The 24,748-nt window shown below is 40.2% G+C and overlaps 1 protein-coding gene across 5 annotated transcripts in view; it reads left to right on the top strand.

Moving 5' to 3' along the window:
- Positions 1 to 24,748, top strand: part of CPNE4 (copine 4) — a 518,608-nt gene that overhangs the window by 385,701 nt on the left and 108,159 nt on the right. For all 5 annotated transcript variants that reach the window (XM_066350415.1, XM_066350417.1, XM_066350418.1 and 2 more), the window contains exons 5-7: positions 1,689 to 1,763; positions 12,252 to 12,335; positions 16,153 to 16,242. In XM_066350415.1, the coding sequence (XP_066206512.1) occupies positions 1,689 to 1,763; positions 12,252 to 12,335; positions 16,153 to 16,242 (249 nt within the window). The remainder of the gene's footprint in view (positions 1 to 1,688; positions 1,764 to 12,251; positions 12,336 to 16,152; positions 16,243 to 24,748) is intronic.

The raw sequence follows: 24,748 nt of genomic DNA, 5'->3' as shown, positions 1-24,748 counted from the left end.
AAATTTCAAGGAGAGAGATCAGAAGTATCTCTTACATCACCATTATGCTGATGTCATCCCTGCTTAAATATCTTAAATGATGCAGTCATTTTAAAGCTTTTTCTTGATGGCACTGTTCAATCATTTAACAAATGGTTCTAGTGGCTTTGAAGACCCTGTGGGTGGACCAAAAAGCCATGGACCCAAAGGCTCACTCCCAACACCCACAACTCAAAGACACCTTGGGGTGGTGGACTCAGGTTTGAAATTTGCCATGGTTTTTTTCAAGAGGAATAAAACCTCTACTTGCTACCTTTTCTCTAAGACATCTTAGAGATTTCTTCCTATCCACATCCCAGAATAACTTTATCTCCTTCTTTGTTTAAAAAGTTTTAAATATACCTCTTAATCTTTGGTTTTGGATCAAAACAATGGTTCTCTTAGCTTTTGGAAAACACTTGAAAATATGTGCAAAATTTTCTAAACTTTGCAGATGGAGATTGTAACTTTCATCGTCTTTCCAAAGGTGTCTGTGACCACAAAAGAGTTAAAGACCACTGCTCAAGTGGAGTGCAAGAGGCATTAAGGTGATAAGGTATAAAAAAGGATCAAATGAAAAATCTAAATAGGGTAATTTCTAGTTTACCAAGGAGTTCTTGAGTTTTTTAACTGTTTATCTGGACTCATGTTTCCTACTTCTTTGGTGCTCACAGATTTGGGACGGAGGGTGGGATTTTCCTAATTAGGCAAACTTCTTGGCTTTAATATTAGGTGTAAAGTAAAACTTTCCATAGGCTACCAATGTGGACCCATCTCATAATGGAAAAGTTGAGCTCAGATAGAATGGAGATACAATTGAATGAAAGCTCAGTGTCTCAACATAACCAATTTGATACAGGTATCCATGTGCTATGGACTCTGAATGCATGGTGGAGTCCTACACATTAGGTATAAATGGTTGAACCTATCTGCAACTAGCCTGGTCCCTAGATTTGTGTTGTTATTGCTTTTCTCCTATGTTTTTCTGCCAATTTCTGCTTGAGGGTCACTGACTATTAAATATTGGAAAGTGACTTCTTATGAAAGAGGCTCTTAGATAATATTATCTTTTCACTTATACCAAAATCCATGTCATGAATTCTATTCCTGAGAGTTAAGAGCTTAGATATTTCTCTCCTCCCTCTTCTCATCTCATCTCAGAAAGCCCAAGGATTGCCTTTTTGGAAAAAATAGTAATCTGCACTTTTTTGTGTGTGTGGCCATATAATCATTGGTCTGGAAAGAACACAGAAACTGATTTATTTCCCAATCCTTTGTTGGTTTGACTCAAAGGAATGGAGAAATGTTACTGCTCCTACCTATTTGCAACTTCCCAAAGAAACATGTATATACATAATTATTTATGGATGTGCCAGCCAATGCTGCATGACCCATAAAGAGAAAAGCTCTTCCTAACTGATGCTTCAAATATCTCTTTTTCCAGGTAATGCCCCATTTCTTGAGTTTCCATGCTCAGTATAAATTAAATCTAGTCATCTACTGTTGTCCATTCCTTGGAAGTGCTGTGCCATGTTCACTAGTGTTGCAGAAAATGCCTTGCTCAACATCAGTGTTGATTTTTGAACCAAATGTGACCAAAATTTGTTCATGGCTTTCTGAGCTGAGTGGTCCAATCGTTCCTGCAACTGATGGATACTTTTTTTCTTTAGGTGATTGCTGAAGAATTATCTGGCAATGACGACTATGTTGAACTTGCATTCAACGCACGGAAATTGGATGACAAGGTAAAGTATTTGGCATTAACCTTACTGAAGGAAGTAATAAAGCCAGCACACAGAGTTTAATCAGATTTCTCCCTACAGCTATTTTTTCCTTTCAACCCATATTATGAAATAGATCAAAGATTTCAGGCACTTTCCCCAGTTTGTGAAGTAAGCAATGTTAAGTCTTTTTTCAGTGAGAAAAGGGGAGGTGGAAAAACAGATCCTGCATGCAGCCGAACTGGAATCCACCCAGAAATCCCACTGAGGGGCAATGCTCTGCCTGGGAGCAGCCATGGGAACCCTGCCTGTGGTGCAAGTGCAGGGTTGCTTTGTGAGCATTGGGTGCTGCTCTATTGCTTGGCAACTGAGCTCTTCTTAGCGCCTGAGGCAGAGGCCACAGTCAGCTCCCAGGGCCAACTTGCTCTAATTGAGCCATGGAGCATGAGGGGAGAGAAAGAGAGAGGAGGAGACAGAAATGAGAAGGAAAGGGGTGGAAAAGCTGATGGGTGCTTCTCCTGTGTGCCCTAACGAGGAATCAAACCCAGGCATCTGCATGCCAGGCTGATGCTCTACCACTGAGCAAACTGGCTAGGGCCAGCAATGTTAAGTCTTTAAAGTAAGGCTATCCCCAAATTGTGAACTAATTAATGAGATAGGGGAGAGACAATAATTAAAAAGGATAATTTTATGACACCAAGATTTCATTTGCTCCCAAATACCAAAGCTCAGATGTACACGGGTAAATATGATTTAACCCCATTTCCAGGGACATTTCAAAGGAAAAGAGAAAATGTGAAAGGGAAGAAAGTGACATTTATTAAGCACCTATATTTGGCAGGGTTAAGAGCTGTTCATGCATTAGCACATTTATTCATTCTTATAATTCCATGTAATAGGTATTATGAATATTAACACTGTTTTTGCAGATGAGGAAACAGATTCAAAGATGAACTAAGTTGTCTAAGGCCACTCCATGTGTTAGTCCAGGTAATCCAAGACAGGATTAACTATACAAGGATTTTATTAGGAGACACGCCAGTATGGGGAACATAGGGAGCAGGCCTGGGAGAGCTGACAGACCACGATGCAAGTCTGGCCATGATTAAAGGAGAGAGGGGAAGAAGGGCAGATGGCAGTGTCCTGGAATGCCATGCAATCTAAGGAAGATTCAGCAAAGCTACCAAGGAGTCCTAGAGCCAAAATTGCTGATAAATTCAGTATACGTAACTTGCAGGTTATCCTGGAATTGAGGTTAGATAAGAGTGTTATAAGAAAAAGGCATCCGGGCTCTTCAGCTTTAGACTTGAAGAACTGACCATTTTCAACAGGCCAAGTTCTAACTGAAATTGTATGCATTTTACTGAATGTGACTGTTAAACCAAGCTCTTCACTTATCTGACCCATTCCTTATTTAAGAGCTAAACCAGACCAGTTCATCTTAACATGGATAAGCAGTTAAGACTTTGTTGAACTGAGAAACAATTCCATCGAAACAAGATTTATGAGGGAAGTAATCACATACCCCAAAATGTGTTCCCAAGTAATTGGTAGGAGATTTAAAAATGCAAATCTTAGGGGGACCAGAACAACGAGACCCTTAAAATCGGTAATGTTCACTCTTATACATCTAGTTTGTAGAGTTTGTCCTTGGCCTCCTCAACCACACATTCTCTACCCAGGAGCAGCCATGGGAAGCCCGCCCGTGGTGCAAGTGCAGGGTGGCTTTGTGAGCATAGTGGCTGGGACCCTTGGTCAGTTGTACCCCCCGTACGTAGTGGGCGGTCTGCAAAGCATGTTCTCACAATCAACCCATCCTGTCAAAAAGCTTTTAAACTGAAGTTTTGATTCCATGTCTATCTGACTCCCATCTGTGTTCTTTCTGTCATCCCTCACACCTTCCACTCAATCACAGGCTGTGTTAGTCTTGTGCATACAGGAAAAAGTTCTGCAGTCTCCACTTCTTTTAAAAAAAATAAGGAGGTGTCTTCACCATATATTTATGATCTCCCTTCAACCGTATCCTTAATCAGAAAACATACATTAATACCTGTATTCACAAAGGACTCCCTTTTCCTGGAGTACTACTAGAGAAGAAGGGTTTGGGGGATGTGGCACCACTTTTTCACATAATTGCTTACAGGCATCCAGCTGAAAAAGGTAAAGCTATATCTTAAGCAGTTTCCTAAAGTCTTAAGCAGCAGCTTATCTCCTGGCATGCCTCATTTGCTTCCACCTACAAAAATACTCAGCCCGTTGGTGTGTTCATTAGTTCACTCTTATTCATTCACTGACTCACTTATTCATCAGTCATTTAGGGAACCTTTACTGTGTGCTTGTTATGCTTCAGATTATGAGGAAAGACATACTTCACGCCACTCTCACACCCACAACCTGCAATTTACCATCTAAGTGAAACAAATTTAAACAAATGATATAATAGTACTGCCGCCATGACGGGATGTGACAAGTGATGTGTAAGTGGGTGTCCTAAAAAAGGTAATTCATTCTGCCTGGGGACATCAAAAAGACTTTATCTTTATGAATGAATTATATCCGAATTTTTTTAGCATCCTGAGTAGATTGTGTGAAACTTTTACAGACTGCTGCCATTTGACATTAGCTTGAGCATGGCGCTGGGAACTGCAGTGTACACTGATAGTGGTTGGGTGTAAGCTTTTAACCTTCACTTCCTTGGGGTACTTAAGCTCTTTCTCCCCTTTTTATTCCCAGGTTTCAGAATAATTCACCAAACTACTCTATGTAGTGTCTTTCCTGGTGCCATGATAAGCCATTGGATTGGTGTGCCTCTGTGTTAAGCTACTCATTTAATGGATTATAATGGCTTCTTTCCTTAGTAGTCTCTTAAGTACCACTAATTTGTCCTCTAACTGACTCATGCCACAGTGCAAGGGGACTTTGGGATTTGTTAGTGAGCCCATTGGCTCTAAGGTGTTTGAACAGTTGCCCTTCATTCAAATGAAGGCACTGCTCACAAAACTGAAAGAGCCCCCATGTAGCATTTAATATGGTTCTAGCTGGCCACTCCCACCCTTGACTGTGCTGATTGCCCAGGGACCTGGTCACTACTGAGCCTCAAAGCCCCAGTGCTGTAGACACAGGTCCTTTATAATGTGGTGCTATCTTTCCTAGACTCCTTAATATCCAGAGAGGAGCCGACCCTGTTCAGAACAAAGCAGAGGCCTTTGTTCTGCTTCAGTTTGGCCTGGAAAGTGAATGATCTCAGGTGAAAAGGGCAAGCTGTAGAATTTAAGAAACAAGATGATACCACAAAGAGCATCTCATACAACCTTTTCAGAAATGAAAGCTCTGATATGTGTGATGACTTACCCAAACACACTACTACCTCGCTGGGTATCTATTGTTACTTAACAAACCACCCCAAAAACCAGTGACTTAAATTAACAACTTTTCTATGTCATAATTTTGAGGGCTAGAAATTCAGGTAGGGTTCATCTGAGCAATTCTTCTACTCCTAATGACATTGACAGAAGTCACTCCTGATGCTCAGCTCGTGGAGGAGCATGTCTGGAGAGCCCACCCTAGTTTTACTCACGTGCTGGCACGTAGGGTGCCTGAAAGGCTGGGCTCAGCTGAGTGGTTCAGCCAGAATGCCTACAAGGTGATCTTTGGTTAGTCTCACTTCCTATATGGTGGCTGTCTTTTTCCAGAGAGAGCCTCCAAGGCAACCAGGCAGAAGCTGTGTGGCCTTTTCTGATGTAGCCTTGGAAGTCCTGCATCACCACTTCCACTGTATTCTATTGGTTACAGGTGGGCCATATGGCCAACCCAGAGCCAAAAAGAGGGGAGTTAGACTCCATGCCTTGATGAGGGAGTAGCAAAGTCCTATTGTAGAAAAGCACATAGACACCGGACATCGTGGTGGCCCTCTTTGGAAAATGCAATCTGCCCCAGTGTTTTTGTCATAAGACCAGAATAATATAGTACAATATTTCATGTCACAGCTGGAAAAATTGTTCCCAGAGCCTGACTGGTGGCAGCCTGGTAGATGGAATATTGACCTGGGATGCAGAGGTCCCAGGTTTGAAACCCTGAGGTTGCCAGCTTGAGCATGGAGTCACCAGCTTGATTGTGGGATCATTAAAATGACCCCAAGGTCACAGGCTTGAGCACAAAGGTCACTGGCTCAAAGGCCAAGGTACCTGGCTTGATTGAGCCCCAGGTCGCTGAGTTGAGGGGTCACTGGCTCAGCTTGAGTCCCCCCCCATTAGGGTACATATGAGAAGCAATCCCTGGACAACAGTGACACAGCTACAAGTTGATGCTTCTCATCTCTCTCCTTTCCTCTCTCTCTAAGAAAAAAAAATAGTTCCCAGAGGTTCTCAAGGAGGACCTCTTTCTAGCTTTAGCATTAAATGATGTTCTGGTTACCTGCATGTTAGCTTTTGAACTTATTTCTATTAATTGAGAAAATATATCATGACTAAAAGCCACTGAAATAAATAAAGCTCTTAATTTTAAAACTTTGTTAATAAGTATTATGAGAGAAACTAATTTCTAAGTATATTTTAAAAATTGCAGTATGAATATGTGACAAAAATATGCTGTGTCCAATTCAGACAATGGTTATAAATTATTGGATTCCCAGTCCCCTTGTAGTAATTCTGGTTACCCCCACTATCCAGATGCCTCAGGTAGAAAGCTTCCGGTCTAATAAAATTACCTCTTTCACAGATGAAGGCATTGAGGTTCCGAGATGTAAGATGACTTTCTCAAGGCCACACACACACACACACACACACACACACACACACAAATAATCAATGACAGAAAAGGACACAATCAGGTTGCCTAACTAAAATTTCAATGTTCCTTAAAGTGCCGCAACAAAGAATTGATGCTTCTCATCTTTCTTCCTTTCTGTCCCTCTCTCTGTCTCTCTCTCTGTCTCCATCTCTCTTGCTGAAAAAATAAAAATAGAATTTCAATGTTCCTTCCGGGTAGAGTGTTAATGAATACCAGTTGGATTGGCCGTGGGATGTGGAGGAACTGGTAATGCTCCCATGTATTTCAGGGAGCAGGGAGGAAGGAAGTGAGGCTACATTGTGTATAGACAACTAACCTGAAACTGTGGTCCAAGGTCCCTAGACCTTTTCAGGAAAAGACATGAGGTCAAAACAATAATACTAAGACATTACTTTCTATCTCCATTCCCTTTCTCTCACACATGTACAGTGTTTTCCAGAATCTACCTGATGCTTAATATCATAACAGACTGAACGAGAAATAGGTATGAGAATCCTGCTGTCTTATATTGAGCCAATCATTGAAATGACTTGCATAAATCTAAAATAATGCCAGTTTTCTGACCATTTTTAAATTTGGAAAATATAATTATTTTTTTCATTAAAAAATGCGCTCTTTCTTATGGCATAGTGGGTTTACTTTTATTACTTTAAAAATGGTATAGCATAGGAATATTTTTAATTTCTCAGTTTTAACTTATAATATGGTAAATACTGATAGATATAATTCATGTAAACTGCTGTGGTTGGGTCTGCAAGGGAGCACTAAGGACTTCTGCAAACCACAATGACAGAGAAATGGCCTGTTTACTGTAATAGAAATGGTCGTTTTTAACTTGTCTTTCCAGTGTCAATTAGCAGACCAGTAGCCATCTACCTAAAACAGAAATCCAGAGTCCTTGAAATCTGAGAGGTAGTCTTCAATGAGAGCCCCGCGTAAGATAGATTAGGTCTGCAGAAAATAACTTAGCATTTATCTGGGGACAATGCAATTCACTTCGTGAAGAGATGGGCTTGCTAAGTTTTAAAGCACATTTATTACATTAGCAACTAGTTGGCAGTTAATCTAACAAGTAGTAAGTAGTCACTTTGGAACATTCAAGCTGACACGGTATTTTTTCTCCCCTCTTTCCCGACCAAGTATTCACATTGCTGTGTTGAAACTGATTCTCATGCTGGTGGTCTCCACATCTGTAATAGTAATAGTTATAAACCATGTGTTTAGTGCTCCCATGTTGCTACTTTGATGGGATACAGTATAAGGAAACAAATCTGTCTCCAAAGCAGAGATGGGCAAACTTTCTATAAAAGACCAGATGGTAAAGATTTTAGACTTTGCTGGCCATATGGTCTCTGTCCCAAGTACTCAGCTCTGCCTTTGAAGAGTGAAAACAGACATAAGCTATATGTAAATGTATGAGTGTAACAGTGTTCTAATAAAACTTTATTCACAAAAACAGGCAGTGAGCTGGGTCTGGGCCACACACAGTAGTTTGCCAACCTCTTCTGTGCTAAAGCAATGTTAAATCTCTACCTGCTGTACTGTGATTTTACTATGTTCAATATACCTGCCTGAAAACTAATCCAGCCTGCATTAATGACAGCAGATTGTAACTAATGAGCATCGACAGTGTACCAGGTGTCAGGAGTCTAACCTGCATCATCTCCAAAATTCACAATCATATTCCCAAAGGTGGGCATTATTACTTCCATTTTATAGAAGAAGCATAGTAAGGCAAATTAAACAATTTGCCCAAGGCTAGGAAGCTATAGAGTTTAGATATGACCTCAAATTTTTCAGGCAATATTTTCTAGTACCAATATTCTATTTTTAATCACTATCTTGGAAGTATACTGCTTTCTTTTCTGTTCCAAAACTCAGCTGGTGTCTTCTTGCCCTCTCACTTGACTAAATTTCTTTCATATTGGACTAAAAATGCAGAGTAGTGTGGCATCCAAGCTATTAAAAAATTTCACCATAGCAAAACTTTGTAAAAATGAAGAGTCTACCAAAAATGTCTACCTAATTAATCTTATTGCACTGAAGTGTTCCAAGGGCCATCTTATGTTGATAGTCAAGCAATGATAGCTAAAAATTCCAGATTGTGGTCAAGTAACCGTGCAATTAGACCCTGAGTTGTTTCTAAGGTATGAATTTCTGCGTGTACATTTAAGATATGTTTGAGCTGCTTACAAGTTGTTTTATTTTTAGAAATCAGATGCCTTCCTAATAGCAATCATCCCTGAGACTTAAACAGTGCTTTACAATGTGTCCTCGTCCATTCTCTTTTATTGCTGATAATCATTACAGCAATCCTTTTCTGAGTGTTTACCATGCGCCAGGGACTGGACTCAACACTTCACATGCACCAGCTCCTCCAGTTCTTCCACATGCCATGAGGCAAAAGGAGACACCCTTCCATTTAGCCAGTGTGCTGCATGTTAGATTTTTAGTTACTTGAGGGAAGAGATCATATCCAATGTCTTTCCTTGAGATGTCCTGACAGCAACTCTGTGTTAACCCTAAGTAGTATTTTAAAAGAATGCAAAATAAAATAGAAAAAGCATTGCAATATACTACCAAGGGAAAAAACAAGATACTAAAGTTTATATAGACTAGAGGATGATTATAAATATGTTTTTTACAAGAAAAGAGAATAATATCTAAATTCTAGAAAAATATTTACCAAAATATTATTGATAGTTATAAAATTATGGACAAGATTATGGACTATTTTTTCCTTCTTTCTATTTTTTTATCTTTCTATTTTCTGTTTTTAAATTGATATGATAACATTTTTATTTTATTTTTAAATTTTTTTATTTTATTTTTAGAGAGATGGGGTGAGAGAGAGAGAGAGAAGAGAGAGAGAGAGAGAGAGAGAGAGAGAAAGGGGTGGGGAAGAAGCAGGAAGCATCAACTCATAGTAGATGCTTCTTGTATGTGTCTTGACCAGGCAAGCCAGGGGTTTCAAACTGGTGACCTCAGCATTCCAGGTCAACACTTTATACACTGCACCACCACAGGTCAGGCATGATAATATTTTTAAATTATCAAAAGGAAAAGGGACTGATAGACTTCTTTCCATGTGGTCAGGAATTTTTAAGTACGGTTTGCGAACACATTCCCTGAGGGATCAACAATCTATTTAATGAGACAAAGCTTGTATCTCCTAGAGAAGGGACCCAAGAGCGTTAGGAACCAGCTAATATGGCCCATATCCATTAAAGAAGAGAAGGGAGAAGGAGGTTCCAATTTCTTATGATGAGTGTTGAAATAGAAATAGGCTCGAGGAGCGAATGTCTTGAGTAGATGTGTAGAGGTGGGAATCAGCTAGATGTGTCTGGGAGGAAAATGGGCCAGTTTGGTGGAGAGGCAAAGTCTTCAGGGCAGGCTTATTAATGAAAGCATTCATCATGGGTTCTTGTTGAGATTAAGGCTGTGGTCATCGAGCACTTTCAGAAATAGAGCAGAAGGGTATTTCCTTTTTTTTTTTTTTTTCTTTATTCATTTTTAGAGAAGAGAGAGAGAGAGGGAGAGAGAGAGAGACAGAGAGAGAGAAGGGGGGAGGAGCTGGAAGCATCAACTCCCATATGTGCCTTGACCAGGCAAGCCCAGGGTTTCAAACCGGCGTCCTCAGCATTTCCAGGTCGATGCATTATCCAAGAAGGGTATTTCCAGTAAAGTTTCTAGGATGATATTCTTCACAACAGAGCCCATGTTATTTTTCAGCTCAAAATCCTTCTGTGGTTTCACACTGCCTCTCCAGGCTAGTGCAGAAACCTCAGATGAGCATTTAAGGCCCTTAACATCATGGCTCTGTCTTTGCCTGCATTGTCTCCAACTCCTCCCCTATGCATCCTTAGGCTACAGTGGAATTAAGCTACTTAGGTAGCTTAGAGGTGTGCTAGCTCTATATTTACTCTTCATACCTTCACTCAGTCTGTTTCCTCCCTACAATATCTCCCCCTACAACCATGTTTTCCAGTCAAAATCCATCAACTTCCTCTCTTCTCTGTTGTTCATTCATTCATTCATTCATTCATTCATTCAAACTTAGCCCTAGGATATGTTTACTTGTGTACTTGTCTTACCACAAAATTAGGTGTTTTGGGGGAGGGGGCTGAGAAGAGGTTTTGCCCTTCTTTAATATCCTAACATCAAGCACAAAGGCCCCATAATGAGCATATTCCCTAAGAATATTTTGTTGAGCTGAAGATTATGATAGCTATAAGCTTTATTCTGCTTTGCTGCAGTCTAGATTTATGGGGAAATACATAATAAAAGTGTCATAACTAAAGCTATTGCTCAGAGGGCTTCCTATACTGAATGTTCATGTCATTCATTTATTTGTTCATCTATTGGTTCATATAGTCAATAAGCACAGTGTACCACTCAAAGCTAGACATTTGGGAACATTGCTGAGGCAATGATATAAACTTAAAGAAAATAAGACCTAATTTCTCCTCTCTGAAAGTTTATAATCTATTGGAGTAGTAAAAAAAGGATTTAAAAGAAAGATATGGATAGGTCTGCTTCCAGTAATAAATTATCTGTTTGTTTTACATTATTCTCCCATTGAAGATAACTATAAACACTGGGTAAGATATAAGAGACATCTATATACACTGGGTAATATATAGTAGACATCTGTTTGAGAATCCTATGGCAGCCAAGATTTAAGGGGCCAAAAACCTGAAGAGAGGAAAAATCGGAATCCACTGAGGTGAATCAGACATCCTATGCAGATTTTTCACTCATGGCAATTCCTGAAGGTTGATTAGTAAAGCACCTTGCATAAGGAAGCTGGGAAGCCTAGCAGAAAATAGCTACTAAGAAATAGAGAAACTGAACAGAGATTTCGATAGTCTTGTGGACCCGGGGAAGCAACACTGAAGTTCAGGGCGACTGAGAGGGCTGTGGCTGAAGATTTGTAGATGCTTCTGAGAAGGGAAGTCGTCCAGCAGTCTGAGTGACATCTCTCAAGGCAATTCACTAATGAGCAAATAGCAGCATGGAGAGAAACTGAACAAAAAGCTAGAGCCAAGAGATCAAGGAAATAAACAGCCTTTGAGGGCCTTACAAATAAAAATTAGCATTCGGGGCTTGTCAAGAAAAAACAGCCCTCATAAACACTCAGTCTTTTAGTTGGACTCCTTTAAGAACTACACCCAAGGAGTAAATGAATCAGAAATAGATTGGGCCTCTAAAGACTTTTAAAGAAACCAGCCTCTAAATAGCTTAGTCCTAATTGGACTCAGGTCATGCCCATATTTTAACTGCTGGCTAGAAGCTAAAGACTCATCTAGAGCCTTTATAATCTTTTTCACACAGTGTCTAGTATTTAATCAAAAATTAACAGGCATACCAAGAGGAAAAACCAAGAAACAGATAATAGAAACAAACCCATAGGTGATCCTTGTAGACATCAGACATAGGCTTTACAATAACTGTGATTAACATGTTTAAGATAGCAGCTACATTGCTTCTCAGAGAACCGGCATTTAAATTGATCTTTGAAGAATACTTTGGATCTCAACCAAGTACTTACCTCTCAAAGGACTTTGAGTTCAGAGAGCAGTTCATTCTAGCTAAGGTTGGGTCAAAGGATGAAGAATAAACCAGAAAAGGGTCAAATCCAGTGGTATTTGTTCAAGTGCTAAATAAGATGTGTTTGTGCAGAGAAAGGGAAACAACTCCTTTTTGTTTATCTGTCTTCTTTAGGATTTCTTCAGTAAATCTGACCCATTTCTGGAAATTTTTCGTATGAATGATGATGCAACTCAGCAGCTTGTACACCGAACCGAGGTAAGAAGAGTCATCTTCAGCTGTGCATGTTGTCTCTTAAGATAATAAATTGACCTGTTTTGAGAAACCCCTTACATTTCTTAATGTCTTGTAGCTATGTAGTCAAACGCAGAGTCCTCACTGTTCTCAAGAAGACTCTCTATTCTCAGTTTAGATGTTAAAAGAGAAGACCCTCTCTCATCCAAAGTTTTCATTATTGACCTTCAATGCAGATGGCCAGCAAGTTACTAACAATAAGATTATAAATACTAGCTAACATTTAATGAAGGTGACTAGGTGCCAAGCATTGTATTAACTGATTTTGTATGCAATATTTTATCTACTTCCAACAACAATTCCTTGACATGCTTATTCTTACCCCCTTTTTGCTGTTGAATAAACTGAATTTTGAGGAGGCCAAGTCCCTTTCCCAATTCTCACAGCAAGCAGAGGGTACAGCTGAAGTTTGAGTTGAGTTTGTTTGACTCTGAGCTTCACTGTAATTTGGAAAGCAATCTGCCTCCCCAGGGAAAGTTCCTACACTGGGCTGATGTCAACCCTGTCATATTGAATGGCTGTCCTGTCTCAACAGCCACTGGTCTAGCTGCCATCTCCCTCTCATCTTCTCTCTTCTTTCTCCACGTGACTCCAAACCTCATGCCTCACTATCCAGCCCCCCACTAACACACACCACTCAACAACCAACCCCAATCTCTACTTTTTATTTTATGTTATGTTACTTATAAGCCAGTCCAAGAGAGTTCTGTGGAGTGAGAAGTACATTGATAAGGAGGAAATGGGGAAACTTTGATGATGACTTAGAGCTAGGAGAAGTCTGTGGTGCTTCCCAGTGTTGCATAAAGGAAGAAGGAACCCTCAAGACTTGTAGGATAACAGTGGGGCTACCATGTTCCTACTACCCCACACTGGAAGTCCAGTTCAGTTTTCCTGAATTAACAGAGTTGCAGGTAGCATCAGAGGCACAGAACATGTCATACTCAACGGAGACAAGAATTAAATAGTCTTGCGTGGGCTAGCTTATAGGTATCATCTAGTGCGTAGTTGGCATTTAATAAAGGATGCTTAATAAAAGTGTGAATCAATGAACAGAGTTGAGTATAGACAGTGTGTCCACTGCATATTATAGCACGATGTGATTTTCTGGAACTTAATCCCTGGGGCATAGATTCAGGTGCAACTGGGACAGTTTCACCACCACTGAATAGAACCTTTTCACACATAAAGATTCCTTTGGTGGAAAGACCTTTTTTTCAGGAAAAGTAATTAAACTTCAGGAGGATCAGAAGTGGTGTCCATTCAGGCTTTTGCTATGGTCAGTGAATGGAGGCTTCGATGTGCAGGGAGAACAGAGATGAATGGTATGTTGTTGGACTTCTCGCATAGATCCTTCTCTCCTTTGCCCTTGACAGCACTTCTCTTCTCAGTACTGAGATTAGCAACTTCTCCTATCCCCACGAATCTCTAGAACTTCTCATCACTCCATTGCTGAGGGTCTCCTAGAATCTCACAAGAAATATAATTGTGAGTCAAGCAACATAACATTGTTATTTTTTTCCTTGCGAGCCATGTACACACTCTTTTTATTTTCAGAGGAAATTTCTAGTTGAAATTTTGATTTGCTGTAGAGTTTTTCAAAACTATTGCAACAAAGCGTCTTTACTTCTTAGTAATTTTATATGAAGGTGAGAATTTTGAGCTAATCCAGACAATTGTATCTAACTTTTCTTCTCATTATCACTTTGATCATCCCCAGGGTATCAGAGCTCAAGACAGTCAACTCAGGAACATTATTTTTGCACTTTAATACATTAAGAGAAATTTAATATTGAGCCCATGATAAAATGAATAATTCATAGTTATATTAAGGAACCCAGTAGAAGAGAGAATCACATAAAATAATTACATTATTGAATAGAGAATAAATTTTTTTTTTACAATACTAAGACTTCTGCTAATTAAAAACTTCATAGGAAGAAAAATCAGTATGACAGAATTCCATTTAAATTTATTTGTATGTCTCCTACAGCAATGCTTCTCAAATTTCATGTATAAGAGTCATCTAGGGGGGCCCTGCCCTCCAGCGATCCTGTCCCTGTCCCTGTCCCTGTCCCTAGATCTGGGTGGAACCTAGAAATTTGCATTTTAAACAAAGTCTTAGGCGATACAACTCCCTCTGCTTCAGAAATCCCACTTTGGAAACTCCTGCCCTCGAGTACACAGTACAGTCTAAGGCACAGAGCAGATACTTACACATCTTAAAAACAAACTGAATTCTTTGAATCCTAGTGACTGACAGGACAAGACTTGACTCGTATGGACTCCTAGGCAGGAGTTAGCCAAGTTCATAATTAGCAAGTTGCTTTTAAAAGAGTGTCACTGTATTATAGACTTAGTTTGTAAAACTGAAGACTGAAGATCTGTCCTATGTCTGTCGTCCTAGGATAGCTAGCATAAATATGCTCCTGGGATTTTCCTTCTAGAAACTTCTCTTCTGAGTTGCAATCTGATCTAACTCACGATTGCGAGTTACCGAAGACCATTCAGTTCCTTGGCAGTAGAATTATCCTGCCACACGCCCACACATACCAGTAGTCTTGCCTATGCTGGCCTCAGTAGAAGAGAATTTATGCCATAGGACTGACAGATAGTCCTACAGAGCAGGGGATCTTTCATCAGAGGTCGGGGCAGCCCCACCTCACTAATCCAAACTCCCCCCCTTTTTTTTTCTTTTTTTTTTTTTTCTGTATTTTTCTGAAGCTGGAAACGGGGAGAGACAGTCAGACAGACTCCCGCATGCGCCCGACCAGGATCCACCCGGCACGCCCACCAGGGGTGACGCTCTGCCCACCAGGGGGCGATGCTCTGCCCCTCCGGGGCGTCGCTCTGCCGTGACTAGAGCCACTCTAGTGCCTGGGGCAGAGGCCAAGGAGCCATCCCCAGCGCCCGGGCCATCTTTGCTCCAATGGAGCCTTGGCTGCGGGAGGGGAAGAGAGAGACAGAGAGGAAGGAGGGGTGGAGAAGCAAATGGGCGCTTATCCTATGTGCCCTGGCCGGGAATCGAACCCGGGTCCCCCGCATGCCAGGCTGACGCTCCACCGCTGAGCCAACCGGCCAGGGCCCAAACCCCTTTTGATATAGAACGGATCATCAGCCCTGGCCAGTTGGCTCAGCGGTAGAGCGTCGGCCTAGCGTGCGGAGGACCCTGGTTCGATTCCCGGCCAGGGCACACAGGAGAAGCACCCATTTGCTTCTCCACCCCCCCTTCCTCTCTGTCTCTCTCTTCCCCTCCCGCAGCCAAGGCTCCATTGGAGCAAAGATGGCCCGGGCGCTGGGGATGGCTCCTTGGCCTCTGCCCCAGGCGCTAGAGTGGCTCTGGTCGCAACATGGCGACGCCCAGGATGGGCAGAGCATCGCCCCCTGGTGGGCAGAGCATCGCCCCTGGTGGGCGTGCGGGTGGATCCCGGTCGGGCGCATGCGGGAGTCTGTCTGACTGTCTCTCCCTGTTTCCAGCTTCAGAAAATAGCAAAAAAAAAAAAATAGAACGGGTCATCCCCAACATCCACATACTGAACAATATTACTGTTCTTATTCATGAAACACAACCAGGCCAGTGATCGCAGGACTTCTGCCTGTAATGACTCACTTAGTGGACACCCTTAAAAGATTTACTACTCCAGGTTTTTATTAAGGCACTCATTCCAGACAATTATTCCTTTTGTAAGTGCCACAGTGCTTCTCAAGTAGTTTTTATATTGAAATATGAAAATGTCAAGCATTTTTCTCCCCAACCACTATCTCTCTCTTTCTTTCTTCTCAGGTTGTGATGAATAACTTAAGCCCAGCCTGGAAATCATTCAAGGTGTCGGTGAATTCTCTGTGCAGTGGAGATCTGGACCGCCGGCTGAAGGTCAGAAATCTGTCTGTGTCAGAGAAATGCAATTTTTAGTGTATTTAACCCTCCTCTTTCTCCTCAAGTGAATGGTGGCAATCTCTGAGTTTTCTGTCCCATTTAACCAAATCCCTTAGCTTCTTTTTGGAAAAAGCAGGGCTATTTTTTTCTGCTGGAGCCATTGAAACTCATGAGCTAGCCCAAGATAAATTCCAATTTTGTTATGTCAAGAGGCGAATGTTACAGCTTCTCAGAGACAAACTGGCAATAACTTTAGGGTATAATGGGAAGTTATTGAAAGCACAAATACTGCTGTAGCGATTATCTGCTGTTGTATAATGGACTACCCCAAAATTTAGTAGCTTAAAATAACCATTTATTTAACTTAAAATTCTGTGCTCAGCTTATCTAAGAGGGTCTTCAGTTTGTCTTGATTGGACTCCCTCACACATTGGCGGTCAGCTGCTCATGAGCAGGGTGGCTCTGCTTCTGGGGATTAGCTGGTTGTCAGCTGGAATGATTGGGGTGTTTGGGCCATTTGTCTCTCCTCATCCAGCAGGCTGGCTTGGCCTAATACATAGAGAATGGTTTTAAAAGACCAGGAATAGAAGCTGCAAGGGCTCTTGAGACCTAGTCTTAGAATTCATCCATGGTCACTTCGTCAACATTCTATTGGCTAAAGCAATGGCTGTCCCAGATTTAAGGGGGTGAGGAAATAGGAAATAGACTCTACCTTTGGTAGGAGGAGCTACAAAGTATTATGGCCAATTTTTTCAATCTCACACAAATGCATTCTGAATATCATGGGAATGTAGAAGTTGGAAGAAAGATGCATTATGAGGGTTGGAATAACCAAAGGAAGAAAATAGGCTGAATGCCAGGAGTAAACTCCAGAAGACATTGTCTATGGTCTGTGGTCTGGCCCTCTGCCTACCTTGGAAGTCTAGAAGCTTGAACATATTGTCAGTGTCCCAGAGTTGATTCTACCACTCTAGATTGACTAAATAAATTTAAGAGACTGGAGCCTGTAAAGCCAATTGGTTCACATTCAATGAGAAGCATGACCATCAAGCCAATTTAACAGTCACTTCAGGTTCACCAGCATAATTTCTCCATGTGGGCAAACCATAGGACAGACAATTGTCAAAAGGTTGCTGTGATAGCCTGAAAGCAAAGCCAGGGATGCTGGATGATGGCGATGGCTAATGGCTTCAGGCTCTAAACATTTGGGGCACCTGTCTCCACAATGGGAACATAAGGTCCATTAGGCAGACTAAACATTCATGTTGGTCTTTTAGGGCACCAAATCTCAGGGAAGGTGTTATATGGCCATTGCCGATGTTTGTCTTTGAAACTATATTTTCCTCTCTCATTGGCCCCACAAATCTTCTTTCTCTCTCCCTACCACTAGATTATTTAGAAGCAGATTCCAGGTCAGGACAGATTCACCCCTTAGGCACAACAAGCATAGTGCTGGGGACCACCATACTTTTAGGAGCCTATAGAAATGTTTTATTTGCTTTTAAAATAAAAAAATGAACTTATAAAATTGAATTAAATGTTTTTATTTTTTCTCACATCAGAAAACAATGACATTTTTAGAATCCCCCAAATCTATTATAGTGGGAGTGGGCCCACAAAGGCAAAAGTGTCTAGGGCCAACACATCGTATCATTTTATCCAGAAATACTTCATTATACATCTCTAAAGAATAATGAATCTTTCTATAATCATAACCATAAGCCCATTATCATATCTAAGTACATGAACTAAGCTTTCTATTAATCAAATATTTTGCTGCTATTCACAGTGACTGTCTAATTTGTTAAAACATTTAGGTTTTTCTTTGGGGTCTAAACAAAGTTTAAGCATTGCGTTAGACTGAAATGTCTCTGTAGTCTCTTCTTATCTGTTAGTTGCCTCTTACTAATTTTTTTTCCTTGCTATTTACTTATTGAAGAAAACAAAGTTAGTGTGTTCTGTAGCATTTCTCATATTCCATGTTCCCTATAAACAGCTAGTTGGAACCTGATCAGCTTTGGGGCCTCTCTTCTAGCAAGAATGCTTTATAAGCAATGGTGTTCTCTTACATGGTAACACTCATTGAGGAACATTGCCTTGATTCATTATTTTGTAGGGTTTCTAAAAGGGTGTTTTTCCAATTCTATCATTTCTTCATTATTTATTATTTAAAGTTCTTCTATAAAGACTTTTCCTTTAACAACTATTTGATCGCTATTTGTACATGAAAGGCATAAATATGGTTTATTCATCCTATTTTCCTTTTTACCAATTTTCACAATAATAAGTTATTTCTCTAGCATCCTACATAGGTGACTAGTGAGGTCTCGCAATACTATTAAAAATTCATGAATGTTTTAATATATACTGAAATATTTTGGTTATTATTCCTTTGAAAACTTGAGTTGTCTCATGTTTAACCAATGAAAACACCTTCAAGCTGACTCAAGTTATTTTGATATAAATTTAATAGTGTATAATAGTTTTCTTGCTTTCTGGTATGAATTTCTTAAGGTCATAAATCTTTAAATTCTTCTTCTTCATAAGTGAAATCCCTCTATGGATGGCAACTCATATTTTTAAACCTTGTAATAATTCTTCTCAAGAGTTAAAACCTCTACCACATAAAACCATCAAGTTCATTTGTTTCATTTTATTTTCAGTTATTTATTTTCAGTATTTATTTTTACAATTTTAATTTTGTCTTATAATTATATAAAATTTTACATGATTCTAAAGTCAAAACTACAAAATAAGGTCTATTCAGGAAAGTTTGGCTCTCGCTCCATCTTTTCCATTTTTTACACTCTTCGCTTACAGGTAATCATTTTGTATTAGATTTTAATACTTAGTAGAGCTAGCCCCTCTTGCTTCTGTATTGCTTGTCTTTTTAAAGGTTTTCCTGGATATTTAGCTTGTTTGTTCTTTCCATTTAGCTTTATAAGCAACTAATAAGCTTGATGGTATTTTTATTGAGACTGTAAAGGAAGTATCTTTTAATATCAGGTCTTGGGGAGAGAGGCTGAGTGAAAATGGTGAAGGGATTAAGAAGTACAAATTGGAAGTCACAAAATAGCCATGGGGTTATAAAGGACAGCATAGGGACATAGGGAATATACTCAGTAATATTGTAGTTATTATGGATGGTGCCAGGTTGGTACTAGACTTATATGGAGAGATCACTTCATAAATATACAAATGTCTGACCACTATGCTATGCACTTGAAACTAATGTAAAAACAATACTAAGTGTCAACTGCAATTGAAAATTAAAAAATAAAATAAAAAGAAAGCAAGTTCAATTTCCTCTCTCCCTACCTTAGGATTCAAAGGGGGGGAAAACTTGGATGATTCATGGTTAACTTCTGTTACATTTTCTGGAGATCTGTTAACACTTAAATACTTTCTTTATGGCCTTCTGGGCTCGAGGGCTGCTGATTTGGTGCCTGTTGGTAGTTCTCTCAGCCTAAATGTCCTGCAATTACCATAGGATTGTTATTTGATCCAGCAGGCAGAAGAGTAAAATGTATGGAGAGAACTCTCTCTAGAAGTTTTAGCTGAAAACAGCGCTTAGCTTTGCTGCCTGTATTCTAATGACCAAAACTCAGGCACAGGGCCACACTGAACTACTAGAGAGCCGGGGAAATGTGGATTAGCTAGATGCCCAGAAAGAAAAGAAAACAGATATTTGGTGATCAGCCAGCCAGCTTTTCCACAGGGAGATACTTTTATTTTCAATTATAGTTGACATACAATATTATGCTAGTTTCAGGGTGTCCAAACAAAGAGCATAAAAGAGGTGACAAGATCTGTCCAGACTATTTTTCGAGAAAACTATCGCTGATCATGCTCTGTCTTTTACCCAGAAAAATCTTTTGAGGCAATTACCTTTGGAAAATACTTTGAAATTCTGAACTAACAGCGCCAAATAGACACCAATCAGTACCATGGTGAGATCTCTAATTTAAAGTGAAAAGAGAGCCCTCTTGTTTTCCAAGATGGACATTTCCCCACTAGTGAGAACATCCATCCCAATAAATCACAATTGCTGTGATGAGAAGCGGTTTCCTCACAATATTTATTCCATCTATGCCCGCGTCTGCACTGAAAATGGAGACAGCTAAACCACTACGAGGAAGAGGCTTGAGAAGAATTAGGAAACTGGACAAAGTTGCTGCATGATGCAGGGGAAGGAATATTATAAATGGAAAGTCTGAGAATATTCCGGTGCAGTTTTGTGGAATAACTCAGACTGATGGGTCCCTGTCCAAAGGATGCTGCATGCTAGTAAGGCAGATAGTCTCTTATGCTGGTTGCCCTTAGTTGTGTTATTTTTTTAATTAATTATTTAGTTTGTTCATTTGTTTATTTATGCAAGCCACTTCACTATTCATTGCACCACTTTGTCAACACTGAAGCTAAAAAAGTTGCCTCAAAATCTCAGTTTTTATTTTTGCACTCTGGAAACACCAATTTTAAACCTAGCCTTGTCAATTGGAATGTTTCCACAAACTGGGCTGACATCTCTAGAGGCCTTTGCATTGAGTCAGTTTCTGTAGGGCACTCAGCTGCTCTCCCACATTGTAAACGTTAAACTGGAATGTTATTTTTTTAAAAATTATTGTGATCTGCAGCCATCCTGGGCGTTTCTTTCTAGAAAGTCTTTTCAGCAGAATTATTAGATAAAACATTAAGAGAGCAATCTCTTAGGAAGAAAGATGGCTTTTATAAAAAAAGACTTAAAAGCATGACTCTCATTCAACTATCAAATGAACACGTGCCAAAGATTACTTTCAACTTACTCATTAATGAGGAAACCAACAGATGATAAGACTGTTCTCCTTCAGGCCAAGAGAAATGACCCTTTCTTGGGCACTAGGCAGAGACAATCTAGTCTCACAGGCCCTCCTTCTCAGGGCTGGAGGAAGTGCTAGCATCTCCTCAAGGAGATGGTGTCCCATGGAATCCCAGCTGTTTGCCTAGTGCTTCCAGAAAGGGTTGGGGAAGGCCAAGGTTTTGTCTGTGGGAAGCCCATGAAACTAGTGTCAGAGGCAAGCAGGCTGACTGACCTCTAAGGAATGAATTATTCATTTCCCAAGAGATATGAATTACTCTCCTTCCTGTGACCTTGAACTCACTGCAGAGGAACACAGATGCTTGGCGCCATCCAGGAAGGAGAAGAAAGCTGGAATGATCCTCTCCCCAACCTCCGCTGGTGGAGTTAGAGAGAAACACGCTCTGCATGTTGACTACAGAGGCCCAGGAGGCGGGACTGCCCCAGCCAGGCTCTCCTTTCACCCTCTGTGGTCCCTAGCTCCTTTGCTCATACGGGAACTCAGCTTTGTTCAATCACCCAGACTGGATGGGACCTGGAGAACTTGACACATAGGAGAGGCAGATGCCTAAGTCAGGATGTCAATGTATTCAATTACAAAAATGTTAATAAATCAATGGAAACTATAATACTCATGCTCTATATACAGTTCGCCTTTCCTAATACCTAAATACTTATGAAGCAGAATTAGCAATCAGAATGTTACTTGGTGAGCACAGAAAATCAAAGGTGCATAAAGAGTCTTGAGAGATTCTACTCTGGTCAGCAGTTTGACACAAAGACCCTTGTGAGAATCTGATTAAGATAATAGGATACTTGCTTTTGAAAATGCATACAGTGTTAGGGCTTTGTGGACTCATTAAAGCTGATCTCTAGGACCCAGACCGCTAAGCTGCGCCATGGTGAGTCTTGATATAGACTCTAACTTTGAAGAAGTTAAAAGCATGACTCTCATTCAACTATCAAATGAACACGTGCCAAAAATTTCTTTCAACTTACTCATTAATGAGGAAACCAACAGATGATGAGACTGTTCTCCAACAGCATTTCAGATTTACATAGTCTTTTTCTTTAAACAAGACTAGGATTTCTAGAGACAAAATTGGTTCATGTCCTTCATAGCATGGTAGTTTCTGCTATTTAGTAAATCATAAATTTCGGGATTATCTTTGCTGTATCAGATAGAAATCATTGCATCATTTACAAGTTTAACATGTGTAGCATCACAGAGTCTGAGCTCTTAATTCATAAATATTTATACTAAATAGCAATATCAACCAATGGTATATTCTTGTAGGAAAATAAATCACCTTTGGGTGGGCCCATTAAACACAGCTTCAGTATGCCAGTGAGAGGACTTGCCGTCACTCTATTGGACTTATTGCCATGCTATGGATAATTTTTCTTAATAGCCTCAAATAGCCTCTTGAGTTCCCACTGCTAGAGCCTGACTGTACGCCTAAAATTACTCTTGGTCCCACTCAGCCCCCATCTCTATCTCTGAATGACTGGCATGTTCTTAACCTTGAAGTGTCAGCTCAAAACTCAGTACTCAGGGATGCCTTCCAGATCTCATTGTTCATACATACATTCCTCCAGTTACTCTCCATCTTGTCACCCTATTATAATCTCCCTCATGGCATTTGTCATCATGTTATCACCATGTTTTTGTCTTTTTACATGTTTATTGATCTTCTGTACTGAAATGCAAGTACCAAGATCCAAGAGAAAGGAACTGGTCTGTCTAACTCTGCACCCACAAACCCTAAAATAGTGCTTGGCATAGAATAGATGCTTAATAAGTATCTACTTCATGAGTGGACTGATAGATGGGTTAATATACTTACATGCCCATATGTACATTAGCTAGATCCTATGGAAGACCTTCTGGTAGTTTCTGCTATTTAGTCTGCCCTTATAAAGGATCCAAAAATAAATAAATAAATAAGCCCTCTTATCCACTCACATATATTGGCATCACTGATTAATTGATTATTGCCTTCATATCACTTTTGACCTGGAACACCTTCTTTCATTCAAGGCAAGTCTCAACTCATTATGGAAATGTTTTTCCTTATTGTCAGTGTCTTGGAGAACAGCCCCACTGAAACCCATTTGTCATTATACCCTCTCCTAACAATTTTTCCCCTCAAATTGTAACATATCTTTCCCTCCACCAGCCCTGGAGGGAAAGAGTGGAAGAGAAGAGTCTGGATGAGGAGGAAACCAACAGGGAAAGCGACTTCTTCAGGAATAAAGAGCTGGAACAAAACAAAAAAAAATCACACAAAAAAAGAAGCAATATTTTGGCCTCAACTGGTTCTCACAGAATAGCTTTTGGAGGGTAAAAGGGCCTAAATGCCCTCAGAAAAGAAATGAGGAGGAAGGCAGCTTTGTAGAGTGTTCAAATGTCAGGTCTCTTTCATTTCCCTGGCGTGTTTCATGGTCGGATACATTGCTTCCTTCAATCCATCTCTGAAATGGCAAGGACTAAGTCTAGTACTAAAAATGATAGATCCTAGTTTACCTTTAAGCTGTGAGATTTTCAATGAAAAAAATCAGGAGTGGGAGGTGGGGTGAGTAAGATAAGCAGGATTCAGTTAGGTCTCAGAGTGGTGAAGAAGGAAAAGGCCATCTTCTATGTTCTGATCTGCAGAACCTTTTCTATAATTGACTTGTCTCTTTTTCCCGCATCCCTTTTTCTTAGTAATTAAATGTCTACCCAAATGTTATTGTCATTGACCACCCAGCATGCCTGGTTGCACTGTTATTTAAAACAGTTTATGGCAGGTAGCTCATGAAAGAGTAAAATCACTAAATGGACCTGTCAGGAAGCATTACCTCCAACTCATGTCTTCTGCAGACCAGCTAGCCCTCTTCATAAACTCTTTTACAATCTACTTACCCCTGCGACTCCCCAAAATGAAACTGACCCCTGAAAGCATCTAATCTACCAAATCATAACAAACCTTTTGACAGGTCAATGTAAATCTAGAACAGTGTTTGCAAATTTGAAAAGATATCAGATCTCCAGGAGGGCTTGTTAAAAAACAGATTTCTGGGCCCTAGCCCTAGAGTTTCTGATTCAGTGGGTCTGGGTAGGGACCAAGAATTTGCCTTTCTCACAACTTTCCAGTGGATTCCAATGCCAGGTGCACATTTAGGAAATCACTGATATTGAAGAATTAGTCAAGAGAAAATCTCAACAACCTGAGTCCCTCGATTTACCCATCTATACCTTAAAAATTCTCTATATCTGCCTTATTGTTTCCTTCTTTCTAAATCTAACTTATTTATCTTCCCACTTCACTATGTTCCTCGTAGTTTTCAAAGGTTCTTCAACAGCTAGTCATTGATACAAGTATTTTAAAGCTGAAAGGAAACTTTGGGATTGTTCCTTCTCTCAATCGGGGCTTCTCAACTTCAACACTACCGGTATGTGGGCCAGGTACTTCATTGCTGTAGGAGACTGACCTGTGCATTATAGGAAATTTAGCAGCATCCTTGGCATGCACCAACTAGATGCCAGGAATGCACCCCTGGTGTGACAAGCCAAAATGTCTCCAGACATTGCCAAATGTCCTCTAGGGGACAGAATCACCCCCAGCTTAGATCTCCTCTTATTAAATATATCTTTAATCTCTCCCTCTCTGTTGGGATGGAAGGATG

The sequence above is a fragment of the Saccopteryx leptura genome, chromosome 10, assembly GCF_036850995.1.
Source record: "Saccopteryx leptura isolate mSacLep1 chromosome 10, mSacLep1_pri_phased_curated, whole genome shotgun sequence".
Lineage (NCBI taxonomy): Eukaryota > Metazoa > Chordata > Mammalia > Chiroptera > Emballonuridae > Saccopteryx > Saccopteryx leptura.
The sequence above is the reverse complement of the archived record's forward strand: the minus strand, read 5'-3'. Positions and strand labels throughout refer to the sequence as shown.